We start from the raw sequence: 13,224 nt of genomic DNA on the forward strand, positions 1-13,224 counted from the left end.
TGCCGTGCGTGAGGTGGAGAAAAACTTTGATAAGAACGCCAATTTACACTGTTCCCACGTTTGTATAGAACCCCTCGGGAGGTTCTTTTCCCACTGGTGAGCTTTATCACCGAGGCTGAATGGGAACAGGCGTAGCTTGAAGCTATCTTCTGACACGCCATTTATCTTTGTCAGGTCGCAAACTCGATCAAATTGATCAAGATGCTCTAGAGGATCCTCTCCGGGTAGACCGTGGAACTTGGTGTTCTGCACCATATTGAGCTGGGAAGCTTTAACTTCAAAGTTGTTGTTTTGCACAGGTGGTGCCTGGATCCCGGCTCTATATTGGTGCGCATTAGCTCGGTCATTTTCTCCAACAAAGACCGGAGGAGGTTGTCTCTGAGCTGGTGGTGGAGGCGGATGAACGTGATGGGCTTGTTGCTCGTTTCTGTTTGCTTGATGTTGATTCTGCTGAGCAAGCCGTTCATTTCTTTGAGCCTGTTGTTGATTAACGTAGGCTTGTTGTTCATTCCTCTCTGCCTGCGTTTGATTAGCCTGAGCCTGGTGCTCGGCCTCTTGAGCCTGTTGCTATATTCTTTGCTGTTCTGCCATACCAAGCCGTTCAAAGTGCCTTTCTCTCTCGCGTGCTCGCCTTTCGATTCGGTTAATGTTGTTGTCGTAAGGGAGAGGCGGTTCTGTGCTGCGAGACCTGGTTTTCATGCATCTGAAAGCAAAGCCAGAACTTGGAAAGAAGTTGGTAAAACAAAAGAAAGTAAAGTCTTGATCTCAAGAACAAATAAGAGACTAATGCTCCCACAAGTTGGCAACGGCGCCAATTGATAACTAAGAGTTTTCAAGGCTCTTTGTAGAGGTTATCAATCCCCTGTCTTGTAGTACAAGGGGTTATCAATCCAAACTTGTGAATGAGGCACTAATCTATGTTACTTGTGATCTTAAGTCAAGATGATCAAGCAAGAGTTTTTATCTAATCTACTTAGCAAGCGAATAAACATGAAAATGAAACAAGTGATGATATTTAAACTAAGTGAGGATGCAAATGATGGTAAATAGACAGGTAAATAATCGGATGATGATGATATACGATAAAGGTAGAGGCTTTAGACAGGATAAAAGACTCGGGTGCTTCCAAGCTAAACTAACGAGCTAATGAATCCAAGTTATCAAGCCGTCCCATTTAACATGAGCTCAGAGTATGATAATCTTCTCATGAAAGTATTAAACATCTAAACTGATCCTCTTTCATACCAAAATCCCTTTTGAGAAGCATGAATCAGTCAGCTTTAAGATCCAGTTCAATAAGTCATTTAAAAGAACAAACTAGCTCTTGCGATGAAAGACTCTTAAACCCTTAACCGAGTGGTTCAGACATTTCTACGAACACTTTTGATGCGAGATATGTCTCAGATCTGAACCACAAGTGATGTGCTTGTATCCAGCTTAGAGATCTCGTCGGTTAAAGAATGAAACATGCAAGACTAGACCTCTAAACTCGCTAATCTATCATGAAAACACCCTAATCTACCTATCTAAAACCTTTTAAACGACTACTCACTGATAATAACGAGCTCACTAAGTCCTTTGCAAGACGTGTAGCTTGTCATCATAAGGAGTTTGATGCTGGAGAATAAAAGAAAATAAACAAGAACAAGATCCTGACGTGAAAACGAGATATCAGATTAGATTAATCAAGTTTCACAAAAGAGGCAAGTTCTTAAAGCTAAAACAGGCAGGAAAATAAGATAAGATAAAAGATCATTAGGTTTCTGGTCCTAAAATCTATTTATAGTGAAGGGTAAGTGTCGCGGGTCAGCCTGGAACAAACCGGGTACTGAACGATCTTCTTGGATCGTCGGGTGAGCACCATGGTGTGTGAGAGAGTGAAGCCGAGGTCTTGATGCCGAGGGGTGCACGTGAGCAAAGATCAAGATGAAGATCCCATGAAGAACACGTCAAGAACATGCATAAACCCTAGTCTTCAATCCATCTTCACGTGTGTCCTCCAAGTCACTTTGTTCTTGAATATGGGTTTGTGACAAGGGACCTCGGCATGTAATGCCGAGGAGCTTGGTGGTCGAGGGGTTCAGGAAGACGGAGTCCAGCGTGCAATGCCGAGGTCTTTATACCGAGGTGCATGTTCAACACTTAGTCGTTTTCAGCTTCACTCATCTTGCATGCATGCCTCGATCTCAATATACCGAGGAGTTGGTACAAGGTCTAGTCCAAAATGCTTTCAGGGGATGAGCCTCGGCTTAAGCAATGTCGAGGTGACGATGCCGAGGTCCGTAGAAACACTTAGCGCGTATCGCAACTCCTTTGGGCTCATATCGACCAACTCGTCTTCCAGAGGCACTAACTTTCAGCACACGACTCAAAATTGAGCGACCTCAGGCTTTCCGGAAACAGCATTCACAGACCTTGAATATTGATTAAGGCCCTGTAAGCTGGTTCGAGACGAAAGGGCTTCGTCCCACGTAATCTTTGAAACTCATCTGATCGGCTTTCGGATGCATGCGAGACAGGTGTGTCTTCCGGAGGCGATATATCTCTTCTCACAGGTCCGAATTACGTGATTCCAACTGTTCTAGGATCTTGGCTTGATTATCTCCAACTTTGATGAAGACACGGTCGACTGATTCGGACTGGAAGTTTCCCGGCTTTGAGATCTTTGAGGCGCGCAGGTGAAAATGGGATTTAGCCGATAAAAGCTTTCCGCGGTAAGGAAAATGTCCGAGAAACATGTACCGCGGTAAGCTTTTTAGCCGATAAAAACTTCTCGCCTCGGCATAAAATTTCACCCGTGGAATTTTCACCCGGTAACGATTTTTAGCTGGTGAAAGCCACCCGATAGCGATTTTGGCCGATGTTCTGATCCAGCCGGTACGCGTTTTCGCCGAGAAATTCCTCCAAGCGGTTTTCACCATTTTTGATCCTCTTCTTCACCGTTTCCACTCCTGATCTTCTTCTTGAGCTCCAAATAGCCTCCAAAGCACCTGATAATGACTTCAAAACATGCAAAACTCCTTGGGACCTAATGAAAACCCTAAAACCTATTTTGATGCTTAAAGACCTAATATGAGTGAGAAAACGCATGATTTAGACTCTAAAATGCAGCCTAGATGATAAAAATTATAGACATATCAACTCGCTGGCCTTTTATGTTGGACTCTATTTTTTGAGGAAACGTGTCATACTGTTTGTAGAAGAAAGAAATCACATCATCATCATCATCATCATCATCATCATCATCATCATCATATACATATTGTGTAAGTCAGAAATCTTACCTCGTCATCAGAACTGTAGCATTGGGTTTCATACTGCGTCTGGGATTCGTCAATGACTTGTGTTCTCTGCTGCAAGAATTTTTAAATAATTTAGGAAAGCTTTCATAAATAAGAAGAATGCATTCCTATATTAGTGATAATGACTTCCTAAATTAGGGGGGAAAGGCATATAGCGTACCTCTTCACGTTCTTGAGTGGTCGGATTGGGGAGTTGTACATTATCATCGCGTACCCGTACCTGTTAGAATTATTAAATAATTTAGGAATGGTTTCCCAAATTTTTGTCTAAATTAGGGAGATTCAGGATCTTTAGGTGTTTGACTAGGGAAACGTTGTTCTTGAGGGGTTTGACTGAGGATAATTTGTTCTTGAGGGGTTTGACTTGGGAGCTGAACATCACCACCACGGACCTGCAAACATTTTCAAATAATTTTTCAACATTATTAGGAAAGCTATAGACTGTTTTTAAGAAATATTTTCCAAATCAGAATAATGCATTAACTCTTCAGTGCAAAATTCATCATCACGCAAGTGCAAAATGCTTAAAATATCACTATCAATCTCTCCTAAAATATAAGTATACCTTCATAACTTAAGGATACTAATGCCTTCCTAATTTAGGGAGAAGGCATATAGCTTACCTCTTCGAGATCTTCAGGAGTTGGAATGGGGATACGTTGCTCTAGAGGGGTTTGAATTGGGGGCGGAACATCATCACAACGCAGCTGCAAACATTTTCAAATACCATTTAAACAATTTAAGGAAGCTCTAGATTTTTTTAGGAACAATTTCCTGAATTATAAGAACGCATTACCTCTTCAATGGAACGGTCTTTTTGAACAGCCTCTCGGCTAGGAGACTTGCTTCCGAAAGTGTTCTGTTGCTCACCATCTGTCTTAGACTGCAAGAACAAATCGACACATATCAAATTTCACTTGAACAAATCCAATCCAAATTCAAAACAAGAATAAAATAAGACAAAAAAAAAACTATCTTACTTGTTTGATCCCCATCTTGTCCTCTATATTGGACAAGCGGATATTAATATCTCTTAGTCCATCTTTAACCATATTGTAAAGGAGGTACAACTTTTTCTTCATCGACTCATCAGTTGATCCATCTCCAGCTCCAGCTCCAGCTCCAGCTCTAGCAGTTGAGGGACCGGCTCTTGCAACCACTCCAAACCGGTGGGATTGTTGTGCAGTTTGATCTATGGCTTCCAAGATGTCAATGGTTCTGGTCTCCCAGTCCTCAATCTTCATTTTGTAACCCTTGCTTATAATGTCAGCAAGGTTATCGAGGTCTTCCCTAGGTTTGTCTTCCAAAAACACTTTGTCTTCAGGATCGCTGGGAATAGAAGGTAAGACACAGACTACTCTAAGCTGCACAGCATAAATAAAAAAAAATCAATTCAGGAAGATAATCCTAAACAAAGCACAACATTATTAGAATCAAGGGTTTGAAAACTAACGTCGCGAAAACCTTCGATGGCCAAAACTTGAGAAGTTGTAGGATTCGTTAGACGAAGGTATTTCTCACAAAGAAAAGTTATTGGTGCCTCTAGACTGTTGATTGAGCTGAACGCATGCTGCAGCTGTGGTACTGACTCCAACATCCACATATTCATGCTATGGGGAAATTGTGGATATCATACTTTGATTTACTTAGCCGTGTTGGAACAAGTTTCTTAATCGAGTTTAGCAGAATAATGTAAGAGTCCCTCCCCCACGGATAATTCAACAGTGTCTCCAAATTTTGTGCTATCTTGAGGAATTTCCTTGGAAAACGATATCCATGATACCTCGGAATTACCAAGGACTCTATGAGAATCAGCATAGCCAGACAGAACCTCTCATCCTTGTTCTCCTCTGTCTCGTCAGTATTGCTTAACACATTTAAGAGGTCCGAAGGAGTGTGACCATTCTCTAAATCACCCCAGTCATATTCTAACTCTTCTTCCTCTTCTTCCTTCTCTTCTTCGACCTCTTCTTCGTTCTCTTCTAATTCAGAGCACTTCAGTCCTGTAACCATATAAAATTCTCTAATAGAGAACTTCATTGGTTGTGCTCCGAAGTGGAACCAGAGCTCATTCTCTTTGACTGTTTTGATAGATCGAGTGAGCAACAAATGGACCATTTTACCAGACATCATCATAGAATCTCTTAAAGCCAGCTTCAAGAAAGGTCCTAGGAAGGTGCTCTTGACTTTTCGGATTGTCTTAAAAGATGCAAATTAGTTCACAACTGGCCCTGGTTCTTGATTTGGCTCCTCCCCTATCTTGAAATGAAGTTTAGGGACGGTAATTGTTGGAAGAGGTGAAAAATAATCCATTGTGAATCCCTCCTGAAATTCTAAAAACACATATTCAAATTTCAGACAAAACATAAACACATGAATGAAAACAATACACGAAACAAACACTGAAAACATAATACCACACAATCACAGTGCCTTCTTGTTTATGAAACACAAATCAGAGTCACGGTTATAGGAAGTATAATTCTACACAAACTCAATTCCAAATTCAGTAAACATAAACACAAACATAATTCAGGAAGACATTACTAATTCATTCCATACAAACAGATACAACCCTAATCTAAACTCAAATATTATCAATAACATGACCAAAGACATAATCTTAGTGGTCACTGTTTTAAGAAAGCGTTCCTAAATCACCCAAAAATTTCCTAAAACCCACAAATCAAAATGAACTAAAACAAACTAGATAGAAGGGCTTTGTTAAGAAATTAAACAAACACATACAAAATGATTCGGAAATAATTTTGGAACTAACACAAATTCGGAAACGATTCGGGAATTCATTAGTAATTAGGGTTTTTTGAAATGTGAAATCGATAAGAGACTCACCCCAAATTGATTGATATTCTTCGCCCGATGTTCACTAACGCCACCGATGAAGCGATTTAAGACTCCGATGAAGCGAAATCTTCAAATCGAAACCCAAACACTGTGAAATGGTTCTTCTTCCTCTTTCGCGCTCAGATTGGTTAATGATAACACCGTATTTTGACCACTTTTATGGATCGTTTTGAAATACTTTTTCTATGTTTTTAATTGTTTTTAAGTACTTTTATTACGTTTTTCTAGTATTTGTAGTTCCAAGACTATTTTCAGGAAACTTAGGGAAAAACTTAACAAAATGGATAGAAAACCAGATTTCAGCTCAGAGTTAAACCATCAGAAGTTCACCCCTGATTGAAGGCCTTCTCACCGTCTGATCCAGCTCAAATTTGGAGACCTTAAAGATGGAAGTATCAGCTTTCCAGTGCACTTTACAGCTTGGCAATCCAACGGTTCAATCAAAAGATACGCGAAGAGCAAGATGTCCCGTAAATCAGCCGGCGAGCATTTCCACCAGCGGCCAACAGACCATTTCCCGCGGTCAGGAGCATCCCGACCGCGGAAAAACACTCATTCCCCGCGGTCAGAGCACTCCCGACCGCGGTCATCAACCTCCGAGCCCAAAAAGCCCATTTCTGAAGCCCACATTTGGAGAAACCCTAAGTGACGTCCAGAGAGGTCTTGAGCACTATAAATACATGTCTTAGGAGCCCTAGGAGATCGTGCAACCTCATATCATCTTTCATTACTTCATACTTTTATTGTTTTTGCTTTAGCTTTTAGGGAGAGAGAGATTTGTTCTCTTGAACCCTTGTTCTTTCTTTATCAATTTCGGTTTCTATTCTACTTATTAATACTATGTTTTTGATTTCGTTCATTATGTCTGAGTAGTTTTATTGTTGGGATTAAGGGATTTTCGATGGGGATTTATATGTTCGATGAGGATTCCATGAGCTTTTGAGCCGAATCTTATAACTTTTTCTTCTGAATTCGTTATTACTGCATGAGAGTAGCGTCATGAACTACAATCTGATCCAGATGCTTGGTGACACGAAAGTGTTCATCAGGTATCAGATCTAGTTTGGGAGAGCAAAACAAACATAGGAGTGGAAACCTACCTATGGGCGATTTGTGAATTAGGACGAGTCTTAAACATAATGCATCTTTTCTCTTCCAGGGCCAGAGTGGAAACCTACTGGTCAGGATTGAGAGAGATAGTTGTCTATGATCACGACAGTGGCGTATTCATACGTCCGTGACTCCAGTTCAAAAAGTTTAAGCTAAGATCTTACCAATTTACTCTCTAGCAACGTTTTGAATCGTTCGTACCCCTGAGAAAACTTCCCTGAACCCCAACGCTTTCTTCTCCATTGATTTACACCGTTTTTCTTTTAAGCTTTAGTTCAATATTGTCTTTCCTTTTTAGTTCATTTTCATTTAAGCATTAGAATATCCGTTTTTATTATATTTAGTCATTTTCGTTAAGTTTAGTTATTACGTAATTTAATTCCCGTATTCTCTTTTAATATTTCGTTTTTACATTTTTAAACACACTACCAAACCCCCACTAAACCGTTTTTTTGTTCTAGAATTCCTTACTTTAACTTATTTCAAAGGCTTTTTGCAGGAAAAGATCCTCCTTCCCTGTGGATTCGATCCCTAAGTACTACAATTGATCAGCTGTGCACTTGCGGCTATTGATTTAAATTAGGGTAAAACTTGACAACCCCCTCGACACCACACATCAAGTCACCATCAGTTAATGTCGTGTTTTTCTCTCCCGACGAATCGATGCATACGGCGGTGGAAGTCGGATGACGACGATGATTACGGCGGTGGAAATCTCTTCGGAGAAGTTTTTAGGGTTCGTGTTTTCTCGTGGAAGAGAAAACGAAGCGTCTTTTCTGTTTAATGAAGGCTATCTTGGTCCAATCCTAAATCGAGGGCTACTTCATAAATTCTTTAGTTTTATTGGGCCATTAAGGAGAATTGCCCTTATAAAAATATTATTTAAATTTCAAATGTTAGATTAAATCTAAACTATATTTAAAGAAGTTTAAAGTAATTTAATTTAATATCTAACTTTTTAGACTTAAACTTAATTGCAGTTTTTTAAATATTTTAAATTTTAAATGAAATATAACTTATATTAAAAAAATCTTTAATTATCTAAATTGATATCTAATTTTCGAAATTACTTTTTATATAAAATTAAATTTATTTTTAAAAAATAATATCGCAATAAAATATGATAATCTTAAAACAGTTTTAAATAATTATTTAAAAATAAAACTTTGGGAGTGTTTGGATGTAAGCACTAAAAGTGCTTCTGTTTTAATATAATAGAAGTAATAACTTTTGGGACGGTCTACATCATATGCTCTATATCTGAATGGTTACAACTTCTTTAAATTTATCAACCAATTGGTTAGTAATTTAGATTTAATTGGTAATTCCTATGGATTTATAATTTTATTTCTGGCTGCTAATTATTAGGTTATCTATATTAATAATATGAGATATAATGAGGTCTTTTAATTTGGATATAAAATATGTTATGGGATCTGTTGTGTTGATACCGAGTATCACACAAAGGGTTTAAGAGATTTTATTGAAGTTATAACTGAACTCGAGATGAGCTGCCTACGTACCCAAAAGAGAGATCAAGTTATTCGTAGTTCATATTACAGAGACAATAATAGAAAGATGTATTCTATGTCTTCTGCAGAGTTGTGAATTATCTTCGAATGAATGAGATGCTCTCTATTTATAGATGTTTTAAGTCGGTCAAGTCACTTTTCCTTCTTGACTTGAGAATTCCTTATTTCCTTATCTTCTAGCGCAGATAAGAACAACTTTCTTTTTTCTCGGGGATTTGTCTTTCGAGAATATATCCTTTTTCCAGATAAGATCAGGAAATATTACGCGGATGAACCATCATAAATCGGGATCAATTGGGCCGATCTTGGTTCATACTGACTAAACCGGGGGTGCAGAGTATACCACCAACAGTAAACCCCCCCTCAGTCCGGCGAAAGAGTGTATATGTAAGAGTTCAGTGGATTTCATGAGTATTTTTAGTCAGGTGTGAACTGAGATTGGATTCTTGCGAGACTTTGTGCTCGGCTTATATTTTTGATGATTTAAAATCAATCTGCTGCAAATTGCGATAATTCGGCTTACATTTGCGAGTGTTGAAAACTTGGTTTATGGTGCGAATCAAATGAGTTCAGCTTAATTTGTGCGAGTTAAATGAACTCGGCCTGGGAGACTCAAGTGAGCTTTCTCGTGCTGGAAGAGTGGAGATCCAACTCTTGTAAACACACAATACGGACTCAAAGTTTCTTAAGTCGAACCAGAATATGCGAGATGAACTCGGCTTATTGTTCTCGGTGACTTAGAAATATGAAAAATGAGGTGAGGTGTCTCCTAGCCCCTACTCCCTCCTTTATTTTTTTTAAAGAAAAGAAAAGGCTTGCAGATTTATCAAAGCTTGCATTGATATGAGACAGAGGTGTTTGAAGCTTGGAGATCAGAGAGCGGCAGGATGCGGAGGTCGGAGATCGTCGTGACGGACTCATTTGTTACTGTAATTGTGCTTGAATTGTTTATGTTAGCTCGGTCGTGATAAGTTTTCCCGAGGGCTTGAAGACGAACTGCAACAGTGCTGTGGGAGATTGTTTTTTTTTTTTTTTTTTGCACGTTCGAAGCAAACGAACTGGCACCCAAAATCTGACGAATTGACTAGCTGATAAGTTGACATGTATGGGCTGGAGAGCTTGCAAGTTAATGGTTCAAGGAAAATCTACGAGTATGGCCTTTGATGAAAATCATGACAAATTTGCGAGCTGATGGATTCACAAGGGAGTCTGTGAGCTTGATGATATGGAGTTTTAGAACTCGTCTGTGCAGTGGATTGTAAACGCGGAGCTCAGTTTAAAAAAAAATGAATCAAAGAGTCGGAGAAGCGTAAGAGCTCGGAGCTTATGTTCTATGAGCTTTGGTGCTCTAGAGAATAGGAGCTCGAAGCCGGGATTCTTCACTAGCGTTTAGCATTGACGGTGGGGTTTTGTTCTTGGGTTCTTGAATTCTTGAGTTAGTTTTGTCTTTGGTTTCTTAGTCGGAAAGACAGGTTGTATGAGTTGACGAAACACGAAGGAGTTCGTGTTTTGGGCTGTTTAGAGAAGATGTTGAAGATTGATAAACTGAGATAGAGCTCGTTTTGCATATGCCGAGCTGAGGAGCTCAAGCAGAATCGATGAACTTGAGCAGGGTTCGCAAGGAGATGAAATGACTTTGTGACCTTTCCTCGTCGGGTATGCTTGTTAATCGGTGATGGTATAATTTGGGCTTACTGTTGGTCATAGCATAATTTGGGCAATATCTTTGAATATCTTTTGATCGAAGCTTTTGTAATTGTTGAGGTCGGTTTCACCCCAATCGGATAAAACCATCTCGAAAATGACCAAGTACCGGAAAACCGATTTGGCAAGAAGGAACAGCTGCCCGTCAGATACGCACCAAGCCGTGCTCACCAAGACGAGTGGGCCGAGCCGTGGAAAAAGATAGATGGGTCAAGCCGTGAGAAGAACGAAGAGTTGGCCGAGCTGCACAAGAGGAAGAATGGGCCGAGCCGCTCTCCTTTGTGTTGAGCCGAGCCAGTTTTCCAGAGGGGCCGAACTGAAGTCTTGAAGGGGGAAAGCCTATAAAAACCCTAGGCAAGGCATTGTGGCGGCGACCGCTTGAAGCGATAAGGAAATATTCCAAAAATCTCTCCCGAGATTCTCGGCTAGGTGGTAAACACTTTCACAGCAATAAAGACCTTCTTTCGATCTTACTATTTTTGCGATAAACCCTAAAAATTTCGGATCCCTTAAGTTTTTCTTGAACAAGTTTTTAGTTGTGCGAGTTTTGGCTCACACAATTTGGCGCCGTCTGTGGGGAATCGAAATTTTCTTACTCTAAAATCGACATGACTTTAAGATCTGAAGAACATGGCGAGCAACACCTCCCACGATGAGAACAACAACAGCAATGACAACGGCATAGAGAATAGCGCTCCACCATTGGGCAAGACAACGGTGACAACCAAAGCCCAAGAGGAGATGCGAAACATGATGGCTACATTGATGAAGAAGATCGACGAGCAGGACAAGAAGAACGAGGCGATTACGGAAAGACTCGACGCAATGACGGCTGGGAGACGACACCCAACTTGGAAAGCCAAGATCTCCGATCCGACGGATGGAGTTCGGAGACGCTTCAATTTCTCAACACCTGCAGGAGCCTCGGATAGCGGCACAAGAAATCCCATGCTCCGCCAATGTTTAGTCCCCTCGGCGAACAAACTCCTGCAGCAACCCGAATAAACATGACTGAGCCGCCTCCACTTCGTCGGAATTCAAGGCGACGAGGTGATGAAGAGGAGAACAACGTGATTGACGTAGACGCTTAACAAAACGACGGAACCAGGAATTCGCAAAAAAACAGCTCGGCTCGGCGAATAATTCAAGAAGAGCTCGCCTCGGCACTAAATGGCATTCACGCTGTCGAAGTCACCGACCTGGTTCACCAACCGAGGAAGAGGAAAATCTCCAATGGGTCGAGCAGGCAGAGCACGAAGACGAGCCGAGGAGAGAAGATCAGGAGCGACTTTGCCAATTTAAGAGAATGACCCGCGAGCAAACCCTCGAGATCGAAGAGCTGCGAGCCTCAATGGCTCGGACAGTGGCCGAGATACGCTCCATGAAATCTCAGGTGCATAACGCGATAAGCGCTGCGCCAGAGATTGATCGAATACTCGAAGAGACCCAGAGAACACTGTTCACAACAAGAATCATGGAGGCTAGGATTCCTGAGCCTGGAAAAGTTAGAATCCCATTCTACGAAGGCACTACTGACCCAAAGGCGCACATCACAGCGTTTCGGATAGCAATGGGACAAGCCTTCACAAGGAATGCTGCCAATCTGACCGAGTGGGAGGTAGACGCTGGTTATTGCTTGTTATTCGTAAAGCACCTCAAGGGAGCCGCATTGGAATGGTTTTCAAGACAGGAGCGTAACTCAATCGGCAGCTTCCAACAGCTCTCTGCTTTGTTCCTCAAGCAGTATTCGATGTTCATGGACCGAGGAACCTCCGACGCCGACCTATGGACACTATCCCAAGGGCCAAACGAATCGCTTCGGGAGTACATGGGAAGATTCAAGGCGGTTGTGTCCAAAGTAGAAGGAATAAGCGACAAGGCTGCACTCAAGGCTCTGAAGCGATCTTTGTGGTACAAATCAGAAATCCGACGAGAGATGGCCCTCAACACACCGCAAACAATTCAGGATGCCTTACATCAAGAAGAAATGAAAAATCTGGACGAGCAGTATGAAGCGACGAAAGCAGCGATCCGGAGCTCAATCCTAACTCTCCCCTCAAAGAAAGGTAACCCTTCAAACAACGCAACGACACAGAGCTCAGAGGAACCAAGAAGCGGAGGCATCCACAACTACCAGGTAGGTGCTGGACGCGGATGGGGAGAGCTGCGTAGCAACACTTGGGTAAGGAGGCCCACTAACTACGACGAGATGGCGTTCTGCGAGTATCATCAAACTTACGGGCATTCAACGGCGCAGTGCCGAACCATAGGAGCAAAACTCGCAGCTAAAATGGCAGCAGGGTAGCTCCAGAGCGCGGTGAATCTTAAACATCTCGCCCCTACCGAGCCAAAAGAGGGAACTGAGCCGAGCGGCGCGGCAGAATCCACAAATCCGCCCCGACGAGGCGATAATACTAAGTGCGACAGGAGAGGTGAACCTGAAGAACGACCCGAGCCAAGACAAATGATCAACATGATCATGGGTGGATCCCAATATTACCAAGACACGGTATCTTCCATCAAAGCCTATCAGCGCCGAGCCGGAGCGAAGGAGAATTGGACCGAACCGACCGATATCCCGAATACGGTAATATCTTTTGCCGAGGAGGAAACGGCAGGGATAGATAAACCACACACCGATCCACTAGTAATCGAACTGACGATCAGAGACCTCGATGTAGCGAGAATACTCATCGATACCGGGAGCTTGG

General features: G+C 41.6%; 1 protein-coding gene across 1 annotated transcript; it reads left to right on the plus strand.

The window, feature by feature from the left end:
• Window positions 1-11,819: 11,819 nt before the first annotated feature.
• Window positions 11,820-12,818, plus strand: LOC112087756. The gene has a single exon (XM_024157627.1). The coding sequence runs from the start codon at window positions 11,820-11,822 to the stop codon at window positions 12,816-12,818; it is 999 nt and encodes a 332-aa protein (XP_024013395.1).
• Window positions 12,819-13,224: the final 406 nt, after the last annotated feature.

The sequence above is a fragment of the Eutrema salsugineum genome, unplaced genomic scaffold (genome assembly GCF_000478725.1).
Source record: "Eutrema salsugineum unplaced genomic scaffold, Eutsalg1_0 scaffold_16, whole genome shotgun sequence".
NCBI classification, from domain to species: domain Eukaryota; kingdom Viridiplantae; phylum Streptophyta; class Magnoliopsida; order Brassicales; family Brassicaceae; genus Eutrema; species Eutrema salsugineum.